The sequence below is a fragment of the Pleuronectes platessa genome, chromosome 6 (assembly GCF_947347685.1).
Source record: "Pleuronectes platessa chromosome 6, fPlePla1.1, whole genome shotgun sequence".
In the NCBI taxonomy this organism is placed as follows: Eukaryota; Metazoa; Chordata; class Actinopteri; order Pleuronectiformes; family Pleuronectidae; genus Pleuronectes; species Pleuronectes platessa.
Window position 1 is genome coordinate 22,454,220 of NC_070631.1, and position 25,872 is coordinate 22,480,091.

General features: G+C 40.8%; 1 protein-coding gene across 2 annotated transcripts in view; it reads left to right on the top strand.

Annotated features, from left to right (window-relative positions):
• The window catches only part of hdac7a (histone deacetylase 7a), a 57,626-nt gene extending 40,504 nt beyond the window's left edge, over nt 1-17,122 (top strand). For both annotated transcript variants that reach the window (XM_053424567.1, XM_053424568.1), the window contains 15 exons: nt 370-573; nt 1,138-1,363; nt 1,848-1,981; nt 2,232-2,352; nt 2,524-2,573; nt 3,267-3,374; nt 5,269-5,324; nt 6,119-6,206; nt 6,363-6,482; nt 6,569-6,666; nt 11,938-12,056; nt 12,233-12,366; nt 12,797-12,878; nt 13,405-13,543; nt 13,650-17,122. In XM_053424567.1, coding sequence (XP_053280542.1) covers nt 370-573; nt 1,138-1,363; nt 1,848-1,981; nt 2,232-2,352; nt 2,524-2,573; nt 3,267-3,374; nt 5,269-5,324; nt 6,119-6,206; nt 6,363-6,482; nt 6,569-6,666; nt 11,938-12,056; nt 12,233-12,366; nt 12,797-12,878; nt 13,405-13,543; nt 13,650-13,692 — 1,722 coding nt within the window. In that variant the 3' untranslated portion in view covers nt 13,693-17,122. The remainder of the gene's footprint in view (nt 1-369; nt 574-1,137; nt 1,364-1,847; nt 1,982-2,231; nt 2,353-2,523; nt 2,574-3,266; nt 3,375-5,268; nt 5,325-6,118; nt 6,207-6,362; nt 6,483-6,568; nt 6,667-11,937; nt 12,057-12,232; nt 12,367-12,796; nt 12,879-13,404; nt 13,544-13,649) is intronic.
• Nucleotides 17,123-25,872: the final 8,750 nt, after the last annotated feature.

A 25,872-nucleotide genomic window follows, 5' to 3' on the forward strand; every position in this document is an offset into this window, starting at 1 on the left:
AGGACAACAAAAAAAATCTCAAGGCTGCAATCTTAGATGTGATGTCTACTGTGTATATAAACAGCACCCACTAATGATGATTGTTGTGACCACAGCAACGTTTTATTTCGATCAAGCTCTTCAGATTTATGTGCATGGTAAATCTTGTGGTAACAATGAAAAAGAACTGCACATCATATTTTACAAAGTATTGACTGTCTACACTACATCAGCCATTGTGCTGGATCTGTGCTTGTATATTTTAATGAGTACACTATCACTAGATAATGTCTTCATCTGCGTTTACACAAAATTATCTTTCTGTGTTTTTCATGCCAATTTAAATGCTTAAATGTTTTTTTGTGTGTGTGTCTGTGTGTGGATGTGCAGCTGATGTCTAAGTCCAGCGAGAAGCCCAGACTGCATCAGATCCCCTCTGAGGACATGGACTCAGAGGACGGTGGTGGGATGTCGCCCACAGAGCCGACCTATCAGAGCAGAGCGCGGGCAGAGTCACTGAGGGAGGCGGAGCCAACAGCATCCGATAGCCATGAGGAGCAACTGAACCTGCAACATGCACTCATACTCAACCAGGTTGGAAACATTGTATATTGTGATACATGAGGTCGATAAACACAGCAAGCGGGCAACAGATGGAGTAAAACCTATATGAATTTATCCACTTGTCCTGCAGATGGCAGCGTAACACCTGCACCTGCATGTTTCTAGTTGTAGCCGCAACTTCTCTTTACCTTAAAGTGATCATTTCAGCATGATGTGATAACATAGTGCATGTAAATGCTGAGCTTATGTGGAAGCCGCACACAACACAAAGCACACAGCTGAGAGTTTTAAGTATTAAAAGTTAAGGAAGAGATCAGAATCATAAATGACGCACAGATGGAGAAGACTGCTCGTGATGGTTCATGTCAGCTCAGAAGTTTTAATGATATTAGGCTGGAGAAGCTCTGTAACCTCCATCACACAATATCAGCCACAATACAATTAATGTTGCAAACTTTAATGATTGTTATGAGCAGTGATATATACAAATCTTATTGTCAGTTCTACTTCCTTCTCTTATGTGCATTATATCTATTTTGAATTGATCCATAATGTGAATACGTTCCATCCTCATCACCCCAACTCTTCCTGTAGTCGTTGCTATGGGAGCAGCAGAAGCAGCTGCAGCAGCTGCATCGACAGATGGAGACGCTGGCAGTGCCGATGCTGCGCGGTGGCATCGGGGTCGGTAGCGGGCTGGGCATCCATCGCCCCCTGTCTCGGGCACAGTCATCCCCGGCCTCCACCTCTCTCACTCTGCCCGAGAAGACCCTGAGCTTGGCTCCACAGGAGACCAGCAGCAAACCACGCTTCACCACTGGTGAGTCATTCATGATTGTAACATGTTAAAATTGGTAAATTTAATAATTGTATTAATTATATTTAAAATACTGCTGTGGCTTTTGGGGTTGAAGATCCTGACTAAACGACCACAACCTCCTGGTTGGAATAAAGCTGGTGATGCATGTTGTCGGCCATCTTGCTCCCATGTGAAATTATAAAGTTGACAAGCAGTGTAGTTTGCTTTAAGGCCAGAGTCAAACTGTCCCATTTCTTTTATTAAATAAATAGTTTGAAGTGATAGTAAATGCACATATTTATATTGCAGTCGAGAGTAAAAGGATAAGATTAAAATAACTCACACAGGGGTTACCCCTAGTTGCTAATTGCCAATACGTGTATTTCCTTAAATGTCAATCTCTGTAAAGGAAGGAGAACTTCCTGAAGTTAGGTCATTGATCAGTCACAACTGTGGGAAATTATAAATGTCTATATGACGCTTGCGTGTGTGTGTTTGTACACAGGTCTGGTATATGATTCTCAAATGCTGAAGCACCAGTGTACATGTGGGGACAACAGCAGTCACCCGGAGCATGCTGGCAGGATACAGAGCATCTGGTCTCGACTACAGGAGAGAGGCCTTAGGGGAGAGTGTGAGGTATGAGTATGAGCGTGCACACACACACACATAGATTATGTGTGGCATAACATTGAGAAAGGTGCAGACACTGATTTATAGATTATTTATTTTTTTTACCCTAAATCAATATCCTTTATTTAAAAATATTGATTTTCAGTTTAAAGGTACAGATTCTTTTGAAACAGAACTTTGATTAGAACAACATATCTTTTTGCACCATCAAGTATTAACGATAAGAGACTCAAATAATACCTTTTTGTCCAAACAGACTATTCGTGGTCGTAAAGCCACTCTGGAGGAGCTGCAGTCAGTCCACACAGAGCGACATGTGTTGCTCTATGGCACAAATCCTCTCAACAGACTCAAGCTGGATAACCGCAAACTGGCCGGTATGTATAAACCTCACAGTGATGGATTTATAAAATCTAAAAACGATAAAGGTGAACTCTGCTTCATGCCTATCGAGTCATTTTGTGGCATAAAGTAGTTATACTAAAAAGTAAAAAACTACTTACAAATATATATTTCTGAAAATATAACACAAATTTCTGTTTCCTCAGGAATCCTCTCTCAGAGAATGTTTGTGATGTTGCCATGTAGAGGAGTAGGGGTAAGAGAAAAGATGCTCACACACACAAACACACACAACCCTATTTTTGATCATAATTCTCCAAAGCTCCTAATGAAAGCTATACTATACACCACATTCAATTCACTTATGAATGATGACATTTTTTCAAACAAAAGCAACAAAGAAGAGTAAAAGGATTACAAGAAGGACAGAGAGGAAGACAGGATATTAAAGAGGAAAAGAGAGCTGGCTGGGCCAAATGCTAATGTGGGCCTGACAGTCCGCGTCAGACCATGACAAGTCAAACTAACTGGAACAATATGTCCACGACCAGGATAAAAGAAATTCCTGGAATTTCATTGCCCAAGCCTGATGGACAGTAATGGCAGCCCGTGACCAAACAGCACAGAGAAAGGAAAAATAAAATTAGTTGTAAATATGAGTCTGACCACAACATTAGAGAGTGAAACATTTTCACTTTCGAGTCACAGCTGTAAATTGGGTTATCCTTTCCCCAGAGAAATTCTTCACTTTACTCCCATGTCCTGCACATATGTACAGGTGGGAATCATATTTAGAATCAGTGTGAAGGTCTGTCTGAGGTCTGGATTATCGACAGTTCTAAACAATAATTAACACAAATAATAATAGTTCCCCACTTTTGGATATGTGTGGATATTTCTTTTTAATCAATAGATGAATGACCTCCATCATTTGTCTGTTGATCGGCAGGTTGATAATGACACAATATGGAACGAGTCGCACACCTCTACGGCGGCACGCATGGCGGCGGGCAGCGTGGTGGAGCTGGCAAGCAGAGTGGCCAAAGGAGAACTGAAGGTGAGAAACTAAACTCTTAGCGTCCAAGAGACGTTCAAGGGCACCAGAAGTTACTCTGTCAACTCCATAACAGTTGGAATTTTTCTGCATGTTTCCTGCCTCACTTTCAATTAAAAAATTATGTTTATATATAAAAACCTATGTCAAAACTTACCACAGATATCTACATTAGCGTATCAAAGGGTGCACCCCACAGGAGAGTATGTAAGTGTCTCCATCTACTTACCTTCAAACCATCTTATTGGCTTAACACTTGGCAAGTGTGATCGTACTGGTCTGAAAAGGTGCATTATTGGATTTGGTACAATTTGGAAATGCACTTTGTTCACATCAGGTTCACTTTACATAAACAGGCGACCATCTTGGCAACAACAACAATGGAATCACTTTCTTTTGAAGCAAATGGTCTTGGAACCTGGGTCTGAAGATTGTATAGGTTGCTAAACAGACCTCTGAAATACCAAAATGTATGAAAAATAACAGCAGTACAAATCATTCAAACGTATATATGAAACACACACATGAACAGTAGGACAGGTAGGATGAACACAAAGTGTTCTAACTTCACTCTGCACCATAGACTGTTTATAAGAAGCTCTCCTCACAAAACGGACAGTATATCTTAGAACTGTTTGAGGAGGACTCGCTAATGACAAGGAAGCTCAGGAGCTTTAACACAGGACAAGAAAACAGACCATTCCAAACAGGGACTACACCAGTATCTGAAGTATGTAAACAGCTAGTTCAATATACTTCCACCAAACATTGAGTAAATACATATTGTGTGAAAGTGATTTTATTATTTTTGCAGAGACATGAAAATTATGTTTCACTCCCACATGCAAAGTTCTTATTTCAAGGCACTGAGCAATGGGACTTAATCAACGTTAAAAACATTGTGAAGTCATTCTGGAGTATGTGTGTCCACAGCTAACGATGCTTTTTCTTTGAATGAAAACTATAGAATCTGAGAGAGACTTCAAAATGCAAAGTGTGGCTCATTCTGCATTAAGAGGCCACTTCAAAGACGACTGGGTTTCAGTTTTCCCTGTTATAAAACTGCCTCCATTTCCTCATTCTCCTCCTCACAATGATTTAAAGTCTGGGAGAAACATGAAATCAAATGTAAATATACCACCGGCTAAAAGCGTATCTAAGGCAGCAGCTTCATTCCAACGTTCAACCCTAAAATAAAGCAACAACAAAACTGTGCAAAACAATAAACGGCAACCTAGGATGAGCCATTGTTACACACAACCACTGCACTGCTACCACTGTATATATTCATTTACAATAAGCACCATGAATGGCTGGAACTCATCCATTTGATCTTGTGTGTGTGCTTGGGGGTTTACTCTTTGAGGCAAAGAAATTGGATAATTAAAAATGAAAACCCTACACAACAACTTATAATAATGATCACAACGTATAGGAATTCATATCATTTTCAATACTAAGAAAGGGCAGAGAACCTTTTACCTAAACTAATTTAATATATAAATCGGTTTAACGAACAGGAGGAATAAAAGAGAGTTCATGTCTTTCGGTTGTGCTCATGGGCTCTAGTGTGTCCCTGTGCTGCTGCTGTGAGGAGCTGTGAGTTGAGGCTACAGGAAGGAAGCTGTGTTCATATACATTACAGGGATTTTCTCATATCATTTAAGATTAAGATCATAACACTCGGCACTGATGTAAACAAACCCTACACAGAGCAAAAAGCAAATGGTTGTTGTCGTTTTTTTGTGGTTTTTGAATTTCGGTAGCGGGTTTGCGCCTTTGAGGAAGAATTTAACTTTTCTGTTTAATTCCCGTATCGTATAAAAAGTCAGATTAAGACGGTGCATTTAAAGTTCCAGTCACACACTGATTAATAGTCTCTTCTTCATCTGCACAGAACGGCTTTGCTGTGGTCAGGCCGCCAGGGCATCACGCAGACCCCTCCAATCCAATGTAAGTGTGTGTGTGTGTGTGTGTGTGTGTGTGTGTGTGTGTGTGTGTGTGTGTGTGTGTGTGTGTGTGTGTGTGTGTGTGTGTGTGTGTGTGTGTGTGTGTGTGTGTGTGTGTGTGTGTGTGTGTGTGTGTGTGTGTGTGTGTGTGTGTGTTTGTGTGTGTGTGTGCGTGTCAGTCAGACACATGCTCAGCCTGACCACAGAGAGTGCTGCACGGTCAGCAGCTTCTCTTTGAAGGATATTTAAGAAATAGGGAAACATTAAGATTAATAATTGATATGTTATTCCACTAGATTTAAAACCCCAACCCAGAATAATTTGACGTAGGATGCTACTTTATACCTTTAGAGACTTTTAGAACTGTTTTTTATTTTTCCATCTTGTTTACACCAAGGGTAGCATCGCAAAGCAGTTGGTAACTACGATATGTCGATGTAGCAAAATGATATGAAAAAGTGGCATTATAATAAGATTAAGATGTATACTGTCTACATAATGTGACCAGGTTGTAATACTCCACATGTCTTTATTTGATTATTGATTATTCTGAGTTCGATCTTGTTCAGGTTAGGTTAATCATAAAATACTGTTTACGGCCAGTGTCATTATTTATTAATGGGGTTTATATTGGGACATTAATGTCCATGTCAACTTAGTCACTGTCTAACCAGAGGCTTTTTGAACCTTTATGACTTTATAACACTCACATAACAACAATAATAAACTATCTATGGGAGAGCTCAATGAAAACTACTTTTGAATATTCATATGTATCCACTGTGTTTTCTTCTACAGGGGTTTTTGTTACTTCAATTCAGTGGCAATAGCAGCCAAGCAGCTCCAGCACAAGCTCAGCGTCGGCAAGGTCCTCATTGTTGACTGGGTAAGATGGTTTCTTTACTCTCACTCCACGCAGGGATTTCAACCATTGTTCATTATTTTGATGTGATATTTGGTGTGAGCGTGTCTGTGAAACTCTGACGTGAAGTTATATCCCTTGGTGCTGATTTCTACATGTCTTCCTTCGTTCTGCTGCTAGGATGTTCACCATGGTAACGGAACCCAGGAAGTGTTCTACAGCGATCCCAGCGTTCTCTACATCTCGCTTCATCGCTACGACGACGGGAACTTCTTTCCCGGCAGTGGGTCACCGGCTGAGGTGGGTGACATCCACGATCCTTTGTAGCCCTTTTGTGAATCACAAGAATTAAGATAAATTCTAAATATACATGTCTCTGGTTTCAGGTTGGTTCTGGAGCAGGTGAGGGCTTCAATGTTAACGTGGCGTGGACGGGAGGACTGAACCCGCCCATGGGAGATGCTGAGTACCTCGCCGCATTCAGGTAGAACCGGCTACTGCTCTGTCTTACACACTTGCAACACAAACTGATGACATGCATACAGATGGGTGACAAATCAAAGGGGAAAAACTGGCACAAAGTGTCTGAGCTGAGTGAGAGGGCTCCCTGATACAGATCCTCTTTGTCTGTGGGAGCGCTGTACGCTCCAGGGACGAACAACATCCCATATTCTTCCAAAATCTCCCGTAGATCATAGGTTTGGCAAAGATCTGGTTACTGTGAAGGATATAGCATGTGATTCATATAACTTTAAAACTCATCAAAGTATTCACTGACCCCATGTGTCCTTTTTGGAGGCATCTGCTTTCGCTTATTCATATTCTGTTCGTTATTTAGTCGCCCATCGTTATGTTGTAGAGATGTAGGAGTTCTCAGATCGAATAAATTAGAAAGGCCTCCTTAAACTTATTTCGAGATGAGTTTTAAAAATTGTAAATCTTGTATGTGTTTGTCACTGCAGCTCTTTTTTATTAAGATCTGGACACAAAAAGCCGCCGGAGACATTGAGCCACAATAGCTCTTCCTGTTGTCATTGTATCAGCATGCTCACAAAGTGAGACCAGGACACCAGGAATGCAAATTGTTTTTCTGTCCCTCTGGCTTTCATTTGGGTCCGGGATGTGAAATCTAGTCAAACTGGTGAAAAAAAAACAACTATAGTTTTGCCACCAGCTGTTTTATTGATCAGGATAAGGACATTAAGTGGAGCTGTGATCAAACAACCCCTCTCACTTCCTCTACACTGAGCCACAACAAACACAGTGAAGCTGATCAGAAGCTCGGCCTCACATCGCCTCTGACGTACTGCTTGCGTAGTTAATAATCCTTGTCATTTGGAGAGCATGTGTCTGCCGGTGCCTGTTTCCAGTAACTTCAGATGCTTTACAGCAAATGGCGCCCAGGTCTTGAGTTTGACAGACTACAGCTTGTTACTTCCTGCTCGCGGGTTGGGTAATTGTTGTCGGTGGGTGTTTGGCCCCAGTAAAGCTTCAGTAGTGTGGGCTTTTTGGTTGTCTGGTGCAGCAAACCCCAAGGGAACTGCCGTAACCACACGGTTACTGGAAAAGGGGAAGAGTGGCAAAGTCGCAGACATGACAGGGGGGAACCTGGGCCCATACACACAAGCATGCATATGTTTATATGCAGCACAAACACACAAAATCAAACACACACTCCCACAAGCGCCCATCAGGTGGGTGGGCCGCGATCCAAACATTAGTAAACTGACAAAATAAGCAGACAGGCCCAGACAGCAGTGATCTGCCTCACTGCATTAAGTTCCTGTCATGCTGATTTCTGCTCATTTGAAAAGATTTAGATACTAGTGCAGTGTGTTTGCATGACCTGTCCTTCTGAAACTGTAAAAAAGTGAAGACCTGCTGTGGGACCCTGAAGCTGCACCACCGCTGCTGCATAAAGACCTGTTCACCTGTTTATTCAAAGTCCTGTTAAACTCGACTCAGAAGCCCAAACTGAAGGATCAGTGGTTGTTTCCGTTGTCGTGAATTTGCCCACTGTTGTGAACACGCTGTTGTTGTGATCACTTACGATGATTAGTCTGAGCTGCACACCCACTCACTGCTGGAGTGCAGGAAGCCTCTTTATTCAAAGCTCGACACCAAACTCGACAATGCACTTTTTTGGGTTCTTAACAATACAGTGTGGAGATGAACAGTTCCACATACAGATTGATTCAGGATTGAGAAGATAACAAGGCAAAGGCGCCCTTGGCCATAAGAGGCTGCTCCAGGACTTGCCTCTTTGTAGCATGATCCTGACCTCTGACCTTTGTTTGGCGCAGAGCAACAGAAAGACAGATTTACCCATGAGAATCATTTGTAGGTGGGGGTTTGTGCACCCAGTATATTTGAGAGGGAGCAGTTCCCCTCCGAGGCAGTGACACGAAACCTGACACTAGACATGTAGGGTAGTGAGAGCTGTTATAAGAGAAAACGTTCATCTGGCCGCAGATGTCCTGCCTGCAGTGTGAATATTGTATTTTATATTATGGTATTCCATAATGTGGCATGGTATTTTGTGTGGAGAAACGTTTTTCAACCAGATATTTGATTTAGATGTAATCTTTAAAATGGTGCCCTCCTTCTGGAGTCTGAAGAAAACAATTTACTGCAGCTTTGAACTGCTCGATATTTGATACTTTCATATCCATCTGCTTAGAATTTAGAATGTGTTCCTCCCTGTTTGCACAGGAGAAGTTGTGTGTGCAGTGAACGATGTAATGCTGGCTGCAGTGTTTTATTTTTCTGTGACAGACCGTCTTCAGTGTTTGGATGTGTAAGAGCTTCTGTGTTGTCCAAGAACAGTATTCAGAGAGGAAGGTGTGGACCTGCCGCAGCTCGATGTCACAAAGAAAACAGAGAAAATAGAGTTTAAAAGAAAAAAAAGGATCAAGTTACAAAATTGAGTCGAACCATTCTCCCAGAATTAAGATGGAAGTTCCTCCTCATGATCAAGGGCGCCAACCAAACTGTTTCAAAGAATCATTTTTATTACATCATGCCACTTGTATGGCCTTCTCTTCAGATCTGGACCTAATATAAGTTCTACGTAATGATTTGATTTGTGTCAGTCTGCCTGTAGCCCCAGATGATGAGATGATGAGACAAATATTTCCAGATGATTGCCCACTCAGTTATAGAGAATCATTTAATTTTAGTATGTGATGTGAATATGAATCCCTGATTCCAGGTAAAACGTTTTTCTATTAGGAGCTATAAAATGAGACATGGGGGGAAAAGGGACAGAGGATGGCACGCAACAAAGTGGACTTGAACATTGAACTGGTCAGTATCTAAGATACAGAGGCCTCCAGGATGCCAGATACGCTGTTTCCGTTAAAGTTCCCCTTAAACTTTGATCTGGATCAGGGGAGGGATCTGGAATTTCTAGTGAGTAAATGTGCCGAGAAAGTAAATAACTGCACTGAACTCACTGAGAAGCAAGAGGAACATTTCGTAGGTATTATGAATAGCCCGTGAGTTTTAGGTCTAACAACTTACCATGCGTCTCTGTGTAATTAATACAGTTTGCAAGTGTTGAACGGTCTGAGGTAAAGAGTAGAAGAAAGGGTTCATGGGTAAAGTCTGAGTGCTGCGACTTCAGAGAGGGGGTTTTGGTGCTTTTTCACATTATCCTTCAACCCCCCCTCCCCCTTTCTTTTCCATTACCCTGACCCTCACCACCCTACACACACACACACACACACACACACACACACACACACATAGGTTCTCCCAACTCTATTTCTCCTCCCTTGATTGATCTTTAATAAGCCCCCCCACCCTTCATCCACCTTCCCTCCTTCCCTCCATCTTTCCATTAGTTTGTCTGTAGTTACTGTCTGGGGGGAACGCAGGAGTTTTAATGGGTCTACAGGAGAGGTGGGGTCGGGTTTTGTGGTAAGGTGTGTGTGTGTGTGTGTGTTTGTGTGTGAGGAGTGTGTGTGTGCATGCTCTGCTTCATATCCGCATGTTTATGATGGAGTGTAGGTCTGCTTAATGGATCGTAATTATTCATCCAATTAAAGCGTAATTCAACCCCAACATGCAACACACAGCGTTGTAAAAGTGTGACACAGTAAAACCACTTCCGCGTCATGTGTTTGCGTCAGTGTTGTGCCTGAAATTTCATCCATGTGCCGCCTTTTGTCTTTGTGTTGTGTATTTGCGTGTATATGCTTGAAGTGTGTTAGTGCTTTACGTATGTGGGCTCATTTTTGTGTGTGAGCTCATGTTGTCCATCTGCATGCAGTCATGACAGCAGTATGTGTTTGAATATGTGCGTGTGTGCTGGTGTGCTGTGTGTGAAGGGGAGGGAGGGAGGGAGGTCTCCAAAGTCCCCAGGCAGAATAATGAAGTTAAATGGATCCCAGATGGGCAGTTTTTCCTCTTTTCTCTGTGTTGTCAATGACGTGAGGCGAGTGACAAGCCTCTAATGGGAAACAGACTCGCACACTCCGACTTTGAACTCCGCCGACAGCATCGAGCCGCCGAGTTGAGCCTCTTTCCACCTCGGGCCAGCTCCGCTCTCTTCTTAACAACAATAGCATTAAGGAAACGTTCACGTGTTTGAAGCTCACAAACAACACTGTGCAGCTCCGAGAGCTGACCAAACAATATGACTCTGTCACACACACTCTGCTGCGGCCTCACCGGAGAAACAATGGTCCTTTGTCAGTTCTGCCTAAGCTGCTGAGTCTGGGATCAGCCAAACCTTTGCTCCACTTTTTATGTAAATTATCTTTTTAGACTTGATCATAAGTATTAGTCATGTCAGAGGGTTTGGTCCAGTTTTGAAATCCCTAATTAAACTGCTACTATTTACTAAGTATTAGGAACTTAGTTATGAAATGAAGTGATTTGTTAAGCTGTGAATCACCTGACATGTGGGCAACAAGTCAGGTTGTGAAAGTACATAGTCATGGTTTGCACATTGTGTTGAAATGTGCCTTTGTGAGTGATTTTTTCATTCCAACACAAATGCATTTTCTCATGCGTATAGTGATTTCACTCTGCTGTTTTGTTAGGGTGTCAAAACAACTCCACTCAGTGATACCTGAAGCTGGACTGAAGCAGTGGGACTTTAGAAATGTACTTATGTGTTATGTGTTAAATTCACCTCACACTGACATGTCAGGAGTTAATTCCAACTGTCCGATGTCCTTTCACCCTCCTGCACATTGAGCAACAAACTGAAAGTCAGTCCGACTCTAAAATGAATTAACATACAATATCAACACAAGGAAATATAAAAATAGAGTGAAAATAATATATACAGTGTAAATAGAAAGTATACTATCGGAGCCGATTGCTAATGTTAATGCTCTCTGGATTTTGAACTTGTTGTGGCACTGACATTTCAGATCTCAGAATCCAGGTTTCATGAGTGATTTCTGAGACTTGTTATTGGTTTGCATGTGACTAAAGAAAAAAACCTATTTCCTCTCTTTCTATTCTTGGAGCAGCTGTACTGTATAATTAAGGCTCCATATCTGGACAAAAGACAGCAATAGAAAATTTCAAAGAATGGATTTGAAGTGCATTTCTAACCTCCTTGAAGTGGAACACAATCTTCAATGATCACCTGTTATTTTAGGGGTAAAAAAGTAAAGTTCAATAACACTTGCGTCACTGTATAAACCTCTATCGGTAACCTGTAGGGACTGCATAAACACAGACGTCTCTTTATGGTCTGTTTTGTCAGTAACAGTGGTCTGTGTTTGTGTGTCTGTAGGTCTGTGGTGATGCCCATCGCTCAGGAGTTCTCCCCGGACGTCGTGCTGGTGTCAGCTGGATTCGATGCTGCAGAGGGAAACCCGGCTCCTCTGGGAGGGTACAAGGTCTCCGCTAAATGTGAGCATAGCCCTCGCCATCATACTTGATTCTCATGTGATTATTATTATACCTGTAATTAAGTCTACTTTTTACAATATGTGGTGTCAACATTGCAACTGTACCTCCCAGCCAAGATTTATTTTTGGCTTTTGCGTGGAACTCATACTTTGTATGTGTACCTTTGTGTACCTCAGGTTTCAGTTTCCTGACCCACCAGCTGATGTCTCTAGCAGGAGGTCGTGTGGTTTTGGCCCTCGAGGGAGGTCACGACCTTACAGCTATCTGCGACGCGTCTGAAGCCTGCGTCAGTGCACTCCTGGGCATAGAGGTAAGGCATGCTGAGTCATGGAATTGTTTGCCTGATCCGAGATCATCTGTGAATAACATGTCTGTTCAATGCTGGAATGCTGTACAGAGTTTGTGGAATATGAATATGTAGATAATAGGGCGGTTAGGGAAGACAGGCATGGGAACTTTGCATTTCATATACCTTTCTCCTTAATAAGTACAAATAAGGTTGGGCTATTCACAAATCTGAAAACAATTATTGAAAGAAAACTAAGCATACAAACAAAGTCATTGAGCCTGTTTGTAGCATATTTAGTCAAATGTGTCTTTTTTTGACTAACATCTGTGGATTCAGTATGTTTTTAGACAGTATCGGTAGAAAGTTATTCCTCATGACAATAAATCATGTAAATCTTTCATATCTCTTTAGTCACTAACCATTTAACCATTGAAACCTGTCTGTTCCATAGGAGCCACTGTCAGAAGAAGTCCTTCTTCAGAAGCCCAACGCTAACGCAGTCCAATCGCTGCAGACTGTGATACAGATACAAAGTGAGTATTATTTATTCAAGTTGTTGTTTTGACCGTCACCTGTCAAAAGTTAACTGAGTTCATCCTCCTCCTTTGCTGTCTGCTTACCATTTGAACTTATTAAGACCAATAGAGCAAATACAAGCCATCGAGACATTTGAAAACAAATCAACTAAAACCTAAACTTTTTTTTTAAATCCAATAGATCTGACAAATTCACTAAGATCTTCTTCCAACTCAAACTTCTTCAATGCAATTTCCATCGTTGTTGTCATCAAAAAAACTCTACTGTTACATATCGCTTCCCTTGCTTAGATTGGGAGCCACTCTATGAAACGCCTCTTTAAAAACATTTTTACATGCTAAGTGAAACAAACTATAATATTACTTAACTATTATTTCCCATAATGTATTTTGCCTTTCCTGCAAGTATTTCAGCGAGTCACATGTCGCAACCGTTCTTTTAAGATCGATGAGCTAGTTCGGCCTATCAGAACCAGAGCCATCTCGCTGTGGTGTGACCTGTAATGGTTTGTGGATGTTACAGGTCAGTATTGGCAGAGTGTGAAGGCTAACAGTGGATCAGTGGGTCTGTCCCACCTGGCTGCTCAGACAAGAGACTGTGAGGAAACAGATGCTGTCAATGCTTTGGCCTCGCTTTCTGTGGGAGTCCTCTCCAGCAAGAGGTACAGAAAACACACACACATACACACACAAACACACAAACACAAGAGCATGCTTCATTTTTGCACTAACTATCCACTCACATCTATTTTACACCTTACTTTCCAGCGGCCCTGATGAGCCAATGGAGCACGACTGCGACTCCATGTAGAAGAATCCGACCAATCACCTCACAGAACTCGCTTTAAGGAGCTGGGCCCAAGTCGTGTCCCCGGCTCTCTTGCGCTGTCACATCACCATGAAGGGGGGGGGGGGGGGGGGGCGCGTTTGTAATGCCACTGAGCCCCATGCGCCTTATTCACACACACACATGCACATCCACTGACTCTCAATGCTGAACCTCTAAGGATCTGCCACGTGAACACCTCAATGCTGGTAACCACTCAGATGAAGCCAGCAGCACGACATGCAGCTTGGAAACCTTCTGGAACCTCACCAAAGAGCAATACACATGAGCTTTTATGAACTTTTCATATCTCCGGACTAACATTGGGCTGTTTGTACGTTCAGAGGTCCGAGCCCGGTGACCTCGAACCCTACAGGAAGTGACAGAGTCCAGCTCTGATTCTCCTTGAAGCACTATCTACCAGCAGCTGATTTGGTGCCTTACCTTTGCCTTAACGAAAGGACCGACAACTGTTTTTTAGAAGGGGACAACTTTGGATTCTAAAAGGTTTTCTCTCGTGCCACGTTGCTTCCCGTATCAGAAGCAACTGTCAACCAAATGGGATCCAAAATGGCTGACACGGAACCTACCTACTGTATGACATCAGGTGAAATCAAGAAGTGTACACATTAGAGATGCTCTGACGTCCTAATCCGGATGTATGCTCATCTCATCCACCCATCACCCACCCAAAGGACTTGTTTTTCTCAAATTTAGAGACCTGCAACCGCATGAACATTCCAAAAATTAAGAAGCATCCATTGTGCCAGGATTTTGGCGACTCCACCTCACTTCAATGATGCATCCGGCTGCGCTAAATGAACGCTCCCTTGCAGCGCTCATTGCAGGAATGCACAATATTCCATTTGCACGGAGCTGCAGCCGTGGGAATGAGCGGCAAATACGCGCATCACTTGTACTCACACACACAGGCCTAATCGATAAGATGCAAAAAAAATTCCACATGAAAAGTGACCACATGAAATGAAAGAGACCGCAAGAGAGGACACGAATGGTCTGTTTAAATGATGTCATAACCACTAAAAGAAGACAAAAGAAGTCGGGGGAAATAGAGAAGATGAAGACACAAAGTGGACCACTGTGGTTTTTGTAGAAACAAAGAAAAGGGCAAAATGTCCTTGTTGTTAAATTGCACTGTTCATTCCGTAATGTGAACCATAAGAAATTCCAAAGCTCTGGGGAAAAAAAACAACAACTCCTCTCTCTAGGTTATTTAATGTTTCTTTTTTTGAAGATCTGGAAGAAATGGTGTTTGCTATTATTTTTTTTCCCCACTCGTCATGAGATGTCTTATGAAGCCTGTTACTCATTCTTAGGAGACGCATCCGCCGAAATACTGTACAGCTGTAGTTCCTGTGAAGTAGGTCTGAAAAGTAGGCAAGATTTAAAATGAACTCTTCTTCAGTGTCTTACACACAAACACACACTCTTTATACATACCTACACACACACACATGCAAAGATGAACTCTTGATGTACCACTATTATTGAATACTGTATGTTATTGTTAATATTTGAGACTAAAGGAGCATTCATTCCACTGTGGCACCACTGAGGACCATTGTATTGTTCTGTAGTGGCAATAATGTTAATGCACTTAATGGACATCACCCAAAGAAAACTGCCTTAAATCCGCCTGCGCCTGGCAACAGAGCTGTGTGTGCAAGCAGCTCGAGGGACCAGCATGGATAGTGCTCTCACAGAGACTCTTAATTTGTAAAGGACGACATTTGAACCTGTGGATTTAAGTGAACATCATATATGCAGACTTTTGATAATGGCCTCGTTTGAATGCTATGTTCGTCGTGTTAAAAAATAACATTAGATTTGGAGCTTCATCACAGTCTAATTAAGGAAACTGATGCTCTGTGTTTTGTTTGTATGTGAACTTAGCATCTGCACTTCTTCGAGCTGTAGACCACGCCATGCTAACATCCGTCATCTTTGTAGTAGCGCTCGTGTTGATCATTGATGTGAGGAATTTTTCTGACTGCCCTGCTGTAGGGGCGTGGAAGGGCTCTGCCTCCTAGAACTAACAAGATTCATGTTTCTTAGTTTATTGTGTCTCTTAAGTTGTTATGTAGCAAAGTTAAGTGTGTTGATGCACATTAGGTCCAATTAAGGCTTTTTTTATTTTTAGATTAAAGCTGCAGTATAATGAGATTTTGCAAAATTTACATTTTTATTCCAGATTTCTTAAATTGTATGTTGTGTAAGCTTCTGAAGTAGCTTCTTAGGTAGACACTAAATGGTCTCTCTAACCAAACTTGGACGGATGAAATTCATATTTGACTACACTCCTTTATCTGAAAGCGGTTCGTACATCCATAATTGGATTTAAAGCAGCTCATGTTGGCAGAGATTTGGTGAAAGGAGACTTGATTTGATGCAGCTTTTGTAAAATCTCGACTGAAATCAGGACAATGTGCAGTTCATGTGACTGGCTGAAGGAATTATTGTCAGTTCAGCTTCCAGGTAGGGAAATGTATTGTAGTGTTGAGCTTGCTTTAATCAGACCCTGGGCAGCGTCTGCCCAACAGAAGGTCTCCGAGTTTTTTACATTAGACAAAATGACCACAGGGCCTCTGTCACCACTGCTCCATGACAGTCAGAGCTATTGAGGACATGTTGCCTGGAGGATTGATGCTCTTCAAAGGAGTGCAACTGAAACAAGTGTGTCACTCTTTTCATTTTGTTCATAGTGTTGTCAACAAGTGGCAGGAACAATATGCTGTGTCGGTTTTACACAGGGTGCCCAGCAGGTGCCTGTGATGTCTTTGAAGTAAAAGTCCATGTCGACTGTGAGTGTGTGTCTGTGTGTGTGTGTGCGTTTGTTTTTTGTGTGTGTGTGTGTGTGTGTTTATGTGTTTGTATGAGAGAGAGATAGAAATAGAGTGTCTGATTGTATGTGCACTAGTTTATATGTAAACTTCTATCATGTGTTTTGTGTATGCATCCACAAGTGTTAGTCTGTGTTTCTGTGTGTGTGCCTGTTGAATACTGTAAGTGACCTCCTGTATTATATTCCCAGTTTTTGTCTTATGAAGAGGCCACTACCGCCTCAACTCTTAATTCCCTTTATTAATGATGTCATGTGTACCTTCTTCTTAAAGAAAGACACTGTAAATAGAAACTTCAAGACCAAAATACACATGTCACACATGTGCCTTGATGCATTCAGTAGTGTGTGTATTGGTAACTCTTAACTAACTGGACTTACGGTAACTCTGTATGTATGAACATGACTTTGAAATCGTTGTTTCATGCTACTCTATAGTATTTACCTGTATGTGTTATTTTTCTTTCACTTTTCCTACCATGTGTATGTATAGAAAGATTCTCTATTTTGTACTGTTATTTTTCTCTTTACTCTTGATTAAAAGAAATAACTTCTTGTATGAGCCAGTTTTTTATATTTCCTTGTCCAAGTATCACAAAATAAAATAATGGAAAATGGATTATATTTTAATGTTAGCAATATCTCTAAATAGAGAAAGTTACCAGATAGATGAGCATTTAAGTGAGCATTGTTTTTACTATCGTTATTGATTAATATTATTACTATTGTTATTAGTATTACTATTAAGTGGGTATTATTATGTTGAAACACATCTGAAGCATTGTTCTTCTTTCAGATAATGTAATGTAAAATTGGACAAGCAGCTCCAGGTCAGGATAAAGGCACCTGGAAATAGACTGTATTTGTGTTTTAAGTGACATTTCCATCTTGACGTGGGTAGCAAGCTGTGAGTTTCAATTCCATCTTTTCAGACATGGTCAACCTGATGATTAAATGCTTGCGATATACATAAGATACAAATTACAAACCAATATTTTTCCAGCGTTTTTAGTGAGCTAATGCTGCCATGGCATATTACCATGTTAAATTACCAACATATTGAGATCGGAGGTAAACTTGCTGTTTAGCAATGCAGTTGTTGAAACAAATGCATCGTGATGTGAAGTGTTCACATGCTTGCTATGATACTATGTTGGCGTCCGTGGCATTGCAATTTTAAGCTCATCCACAACAAAGCCGGAAGCTACATCCAGTTTTAATATATTTCTAATATGTAATAGGGTATTCCACTAGAGGGCACACCACAGAACCACAACTCCCAGGTTTTAATTCTAGATAAAAACACATATGCAAAGTTAAAAGCAGCAAACCTACATCTCTGGCCTTAGTAGCTGCTAACTGGCTCAAACTCCTGAAGTTATAATCGACACGCATCCTAACTTTAAAACTTGAATGCAAAAATGTCTGGAAAAAACAACAAATATATCATGATTCATGACTAATACAAGTCAGTCAGAGTCAATTTCAGTTCAGGGCAATTAAACCAAATGCTGTTTGTCATACAAGCATCTCATTCATAAACCTTCCATTTCTCTGCTGTGTGTAGACAAGATAACGAAATAGGTGTAGACATGATCCAGCCTCAACCTTTATGGTCAGTGCTATAATCTGTTTTTAATATTTTTTAATCACTGCATGGCTCTATAAGCATCAGGGTACAGTTTGTCTTGAGATGACGTGAATTCTTGGATCTGACATTTCATCCCAGATGTGACGTCTCTGCGTGATCAGCTTTCTGATCAGTCACCTGCTGAAAGCCAGGATCCACAGACCAAGCAGCTCCACAGGTCTGTGAACTAAAGCTTCTCTTAATCAACGTGTCATATGACTCTGATGATCTCATTCAAATTAAAACAGGGAGGGTTTGTTGGCAGAGCTTAATTTCCCTGTTATATTATGTTTAATAACTAACTTTGAGCCTTCTGCAGCACTTCAGCTCTAAAATATTTGTTAGTACAGCCCTCTCCCCTGAAAAAAGCAGAAATCCTGAATCTGAAATCTAAAAACCAACTAATCAGTTTTCTGCATCAATCTACGGTTAGCTGTGTTGGACAGGACGGCTTGATTCTTACATTGGCAAACGGAGTTGAGAGATTTGTGAATTTGATTCACTTCCTAACTTGGACCTGCAGACGTCAGATCAGAACAACTGGAAACACCTACGAGTTTGAACGGAGCCTTTACTGAAAACTCACCAGTCCTTCGATCTTCTACAAGTCAGAGTTTGTTGAAGCCTGGTGCAAACTAGAGGATTTTTAGCTCTTGACTTTAGCCCCCCTAAAATGTTCTTCAGCCCCCTAAAATAATTATTGGGATTTTTTTTAAAATTATTTTTAATTTAAAATCTTTTAATTAAACTATTGTTTTACACATGGACAAGTTATTTATAACTCTAACATGCTACATATGTAATTTCTGGTTTGTATGTTTTCTCCCCCTTCAAATTACAATCCAATAGCCTCTCATCATACTTAACAATAAAAGACCGGGCACTAGGACCTTGGGGAGTCTGCATCGCTGCTGCGCTGGCTTTCTCACTCTGCCAAGGAACGTCTCTCATCAAGACAGCAGGATTACAGCCAAGGAGTTTAGCTCATAGTAAATGATGCACAGAGTGAAATTGTAAGTACAGGTAGTTACAGAATGTGGCTATCTGTAGTTGTTAACGATTGTTACCTGCTTCAATTTAGGTTTACTTGAGGCAAATGAAAGGGAATATTGTAATGAGCTATGTTAACACTAAGCTAGTTAGCTAGCTATTTTGTTAGAAAATGTCTCCAGTGAGCAAGAGTGTGAACGAGCAAATTTGAAATATAAGAAATAACTATCGACAGCTCTCTATTCTTTGCATTAATACCTATCTCTAGTATTTTAAAACAATAATATCAGTGCCTATAGAATGTTGTTGTTTATAATCAGTTCATATTTGTGTTGTCAAATTTCACAATGACCCTGAAATTCTGTCTTTTCTGTTATCTTATACTGAATGAATGCAAGCAAAGAAACAGAGAAAAATCACACTCTTTCTGATTGAACCGATCTATGAACTGTCTGAAACATGGATATCCGCTGCGAGAGCAAACATTCAGCATCCTTAGGGGCTAAGCCCCCCCTTTCTTTCAATCCTAGAAACGCCCCTGATAGATAGTCTTGTTGTCCTTGTGACGGCACTAATCTTCTCTGGTCAGGGTCAAAAGACATAAGGTGAATAGATTCATACAAGTGTGTTTGAGTATGTATATATGTATGTATGTGTGTATATTTATGTTTGTATGTGTGTATCTATCTGTATAGGTTGTTTAGATAAATTCATTTGATGCATTTCACTGCAGGTTCCCATAGCAACCCCCCCCCACCCCCACCCCCACCTCCCTCCACAGCTCAACGGTCAAGTGACGACAGTCTTCCAAGGTATATACCTTGGAAGACTGTCATACCTTTGAAGTCTGTCTTACTTAAGAAACCGCCAGTTTTCACTTTTCGCTCAGTTCTCGTCTGACTACTTGGCTGGTTGCACCTGAACTCTGTTCTTTGGATTTGACTTGAAGTCAACTAAGATCTATTTGAACTCTGGTCTTTCACCTGAACTCGTTTCTTTCACCTGAACTTGTTTCTTTGGATTGAGAGAAGAGAAAGATGTTCCGGAGGCCCCGTGACAGGGAGGCTGTTGTGTCCTTGGAGGCATCTGCCTCCTCCAAGAAGCCATGGACCCCACCTGATCGGAGGGGCGAGAAGTGGCGTCGCGTTCCATCCAAGCCCGTGGGCTTTCTCCAAGCTGCCTCCTACGAGCATCAGCCGCAGGTGAACATCGCCTTTGGCTTTCCATCCATCCAGAGGACCGAGAAGACAGAGGAGGAAGCTGTGAGGAAGGAGCAGGTCCGGCCTGAGGAGACCGTCAGCTGTGTCACGGACAACTTTCAAGCGTTCATAAGTCACGAGGAGATGGACGGTGAGGAGAGCCTGCAGGAAACGGTTGAGCTCGTCTTCAAGAGGGCCGTGCAGAAACCAGACTCTGCTGCAGTCTTCGCAGAGCTGTGTCAGCGCCTCTCAACAGTAAGTGATGCATCTATGACTGGAAGCTACTTTTATCCTGTTTCTTACTTAGTTGAGAAGTTGATCTTTTTTTGCAGGTTGTAACATTCATTTAACACTTTGATAAACAAGCTATGCTAACCCCTTAATGCACACCATGGGTCATATCTTTGAGATAAATGTATTATATCATTTAATATTCCAGGTATTCATTAAATATCCAGTTTTTGATTACCAGAAATATTGATCTTTATTTTTCCTTTATTACTTTATGAACAAACATATATTTTGTATTGCACATATTATTCTTTCTCACTAGTAATGGATTGTGAAGAAACTCTTAATAATAATTTGAATTTGTCCATAAGGTAAGAAAGGAAAAAAGAAAATAATGATTTATGTTAATCAAAAACAAAATAACTAATGATTATCTGGAATATTAAATGAAGAAATAAATTGATTTCAGAGATATAGCAAAGAAACATTCATGCCATGCATGAAATAACATAGGAAATTAAAACAGGTCATTATTGACCCATGTTGTGAATTAGAAGGGTAGCGATACAAAAAGTATTTTTTTTCAAATAGTAAGAAAGGAAAAATTTAAATAAGGATTTGTGATGATCATAAACAAGTTAATTGAGGAATACCTGAAATACTAAATGAATTAAAATGAATCGTCACTTTGGCTAATCAAATAATAAGTTAACTAATGATTGTCTGGAATATTAAATGAAGAAATAAATTGATTTCAGAGATATAGCAAAGAAACATTCATGCCATGAATGAAATAACATAGGAAATTAAAACAGGTCATTATTGACCCATGTTGTGAATTAGAAGGGTAGCGATACAAAAAGTATTTTTTTTCAAATAGTAAGAAAGGAAAAATTAAAATAAGGATTTGTGATGATCATAAACAAGTTAATTGAGGAATACCTGAAATACTAAATGAATTAAAATGAATCGTCACTTTGGTTAATCAAATAATAAGTTAATTTAGAGTTGAGGATAATAATCAGCACACACTGATAATTGTTGACTGCATTTGGTGTTTGCTGTATAAAGTGATTCTTTACACATAAATAATCACAATGTTTTCCTAAGTATGTGAGTTGCATTTGTGTTAATATTTCCTTATGGTTTTCTTCTCTTCAGGTGGAATTCCAATCCTTGTCCGACTGGTCGGCCAGCGTCTCCTTCAGGTCCCTGCTGGTCAAACACTGCCAGGCAGAGTTTAAGAAGAACTTTGAAAGGGAGGACATTTCATGGAAGGGGGGGTCCTGCCTAGAGCCAGTCAGGGACGTGAGGGTTATTGATCGACTGAGGGAAGAGAAGAACAACGCCAAACCCTCCTGTCGCTCCATACATACCATCCGGTTTATTGGGGAGCTGTTCCTCTCCAAGGTTCTGGGTGAGAAAGCAATGCACTGCTGCATCAGGAGGCTGCTGCAAAATGGAGACGGGCCGTCTCTCGAGAGCCTCTGTGAGCTCCTCCAGCTCATCCAGCAGGACCTGGAGGTGGTCACATCCAGGGAGGTGATGGACTCGTACTATAACCAGCTGAAGTTCGTCGCAGAGAAAGGGAGGAGGGCCCCAAGGCTCTCCCTTTTGTTGAAGGACACGGTGAAGGCAAGGAAGTGAGCAGGCTCCACCCCCCACACAGACACACATGCTGCATGATTACAAACCTCACTGATGGATGACCGAGGGCATCTCCTCAATCCACGCTGCTGGGAGGACTCGGCGACTTTAAACTGGTGGTGGTTTCTCATCACTGGAAACTGTCCAGACCTTCTGCCCTGCACAGTGAGGAATATAAAGACAGTTATTATTATCAGTGTCTGATCTTATGAAAATGTGTCAAATAGCAAATGAGAGATGAGATATTTTCAAAACTTTTACATCATGTTTCTGATCCTCACCGGCTCAGGTGAACAGTTCCTTCAGTCAGCGGTTTGAAAGTTTCCAACTCGTCTTCATCGATCCACACTGTAAACTCAACATTCGTCACTTTAACCCTGTACAGACTTTGGAGAACGCTGTTATTGTAAAGTTGTATTGTATACCACAGTACATGTGAATGTAAATACACTTGTGCTTTTTTCTATTCTAAATAAAGGATATGACATGATATTACACAGAGTGTGATTTTGGTTTGTGATGTCTTATTGCCGTAATATGTGCTTCTGAAAAACTGCTGCATCCAGTAATTATGAAGGAAGAGAAGGAAACATAACAAATCCTGATAACAGACTCATATTCATATATTTTCTGATAGTGCAGCTCCAAGTTGAGTTAATCTGATCATGTTGTCCTCTTCATTTGGTTACTTGAGAACTAAATAGAGGTTTTATTTAAGATGATATAACACATTTAAACTCTAACTTTACAAATTTCTCAAGTTGAAATCCAGATAATAAAGTTATTTTCAGGCTTTAACTCTTTATATAAAACTTCTACCCACTTTATAAATGATTTGTTCTGTTGTGCACGATTGGGGTTTGTGAGCTGTGGAGAGTTTTGTTCATAGAAAAATCTCCTACTACTGAGTCCCAATTGTAAATAAACATTTTGAGAATAGTTTGTACTGTTTCTTGTTGTATATATACATGCGAGTGATGAATCAGAGTAATAATTCCATAAATTTTCTAAACTGTCTTTCCCATTTAGCATCTTAGTTGATGGGGACCCAGAATCAAATCAATACTTTCTTTTATTTGCATAGTCAGTATTCACAAATCACATTTTGCCTCATAGGGCTCAACAACCTGTACAAGGAGCGACACCCTCTGCCTTGATAAAGCAGCAAAGGGGACAGTCAGAAATAGACACCAGAAAAGTAATAATAAGTGAACATGTAATACTTTCTACTAATGCAATGAAATATAAAAACAATTTAAAAATACAAATATAATATAATATACTATAATAGATAGCAGGGGCGTCGTTAGGCCTGTTTTAGGGGGGCTGAAGCTGGGATTATTTAATTTTTTTGGTAATTTTAAATTTTTTAATTAAACTATTGTTTTAGACATGGACAAGTTATTTATAACTCTAACATGCTACATATGTAAGTGCGTTTCTGGTTTGTATGTTTTCTCCCCCTTCAAATTACAATCCAATAGCCTCTCATCATACTTAACAATAAAAGACCGGGCACTAGGACCTTGGGGAGTCTGCATCGCTGCTGCGCTGGCTTTCTCACTCTGCCAAGGAACGTCTCTCATCAAGACAGCAGGATTACAGCCAAGGAGTTTAGCTCATAGTAAATGATGCACAGAGTGAAATTGTAAGTACAGGTAGTTACAGAATGTGGCTATCTGTAGTTGTTAACGATTGTTACCTGCTTCAATTTAGGTTTACTTGAGGCAAATGAAAGGGAATATTGTAATGAGCTATGTTAACACTAAGCTAGCTAGCTAGCTATTTTGTTAGAAAATGTCTCCAGTGAGCAAGAGTGTGAACGAGCAAATTTGAAATGTAAGAAATAAGTATCGACAGCTCTCTATTCTTTGCATTAATACCTATCTCTAGTATTTTAAAACAATAATATCAGTGCCTATAAAATGTTGTTGTTTATAATCAGTTCATATTTGTGTTGTCAAATTTCACAATGACCCTGAAATTCTGTCTTTTCTGTTATCTTATACTGAATGAATGCAAGCAAAGATACAGAGAAAAATCACACTCTTTCTGATTGAGCCAATCTATGAACTGTATGAAACATGGATATCCGCTGCCCCAAGTGAGCAACATTCAGCATCCTTAGGGGCTAAGCCCCCCCTTTCTTTCAATCCTAGAAACGCCCCTGCTCAGACATATTGACAGGTTTAACAGATTTGTTATCATTTAATCATCAGAACACACACACTTGATGATCTGGCCAGAACGTCAGACCACACATTTGTCGTTTGTAGGAAACAATTTTTTTGAAAACCTCTTTGGGCGGATACTCGCACTGACCCTGTGATTGTCAGAAGGGGAAAATCAGGTCTAAAATCTTCCCGATTATCCTCTGGCTTGCAGCAGCCTTACAGCCAGCAGATTACCACATGAATTTAATGTAAAGTGCAGCCAAATGTTGAATGCCATGTAAATACATTTTTTAAGCTCTCCAATACTGAATATATATTAACAAACGTTCTTCTGAGTGTGAGAGACTCTACCTTTGCTTTTTTTTATTAACTTACACTGAGGATTAAATAAATCCTGGAAGCTAAGTCAAAATCAGTGGACTGCAGAGACAGCAGCTGTGTCAGGGGCCGCATCCTTCGGCTGCTTTTCAATACTGATTGCATCACAGCGGTGTGACCAGGCTGTCCTCTTTCGAATGCTCTTTCAAATTCCGAATGTGTCCTTCCATCCAATGAAACGAAGGCTCCAACAGGTAGATCCTCCCAAGGTCAACCTATCCCAGAATTCACTGTGCTTTCAGTCACTAACTGTTTTTCAAAGATGTCATGGCACCAGTAAGCATCAAGAAGTCAGTATCACACTTTTGTCGCGTCCGACTGCAGCTGTTGCTAAGCGACAGCAGTAAGGGCGTGACACACTGGTGACGCGTTTCACAGAAATCCTCCATAGAACAGGCCGTTTATTTTCCGTTTGGTCTTCGTTGGCCTCGTAGACCACATCCTCCGAAGAAGCCGCCCCCGGAATTGGGACAAAGTTTGTGTGTTGTTTATATGTATGAGGTCTTATGATAGATGTGGGACTACCAGTCATTTCGCTGCAAGGAGTTTTTATTTGTCATGGTTTGACATAATGCAATATGGCCAACATTCGGTGATACTGAATTACAAAAGCAAGTTACTGATCAGTTTAGTTCAGCTATGCTGTTTCTCTTTTCAGTGTTTTTGTCCAAAGTTTTAATGATTTCAAGCACCAAGATACACAACTTGAATAGGATCAAGTTACAACCTAGAGGGTAAGTCCATACAGGCTATAAATATTCCTTGAGTCCTTAATTGCACATTAACATGCTGTTTTTTGGAGGAATTAACTGTCCCTGACCGGCCAGGCAAAGGCACAGAGAGACCTCATTAAAAAAAATGAGCGAGAGAGAAGGAGAGGGAAAGAGAGAGAGCGCGGGAGAGAGAGAGAGCGGGGGAAGGAGGAAGGAAGGGAAAACAAGAGAGACAGTTTAACAAGTGAGACAGGAGACAAAGAGGGTGTGGTGCCAGCAGGACGAACAGTAAATCTCTGCGCTGTTCCTCGGCCAGTTTAAGAAACAACTGGAACGTCAGCAA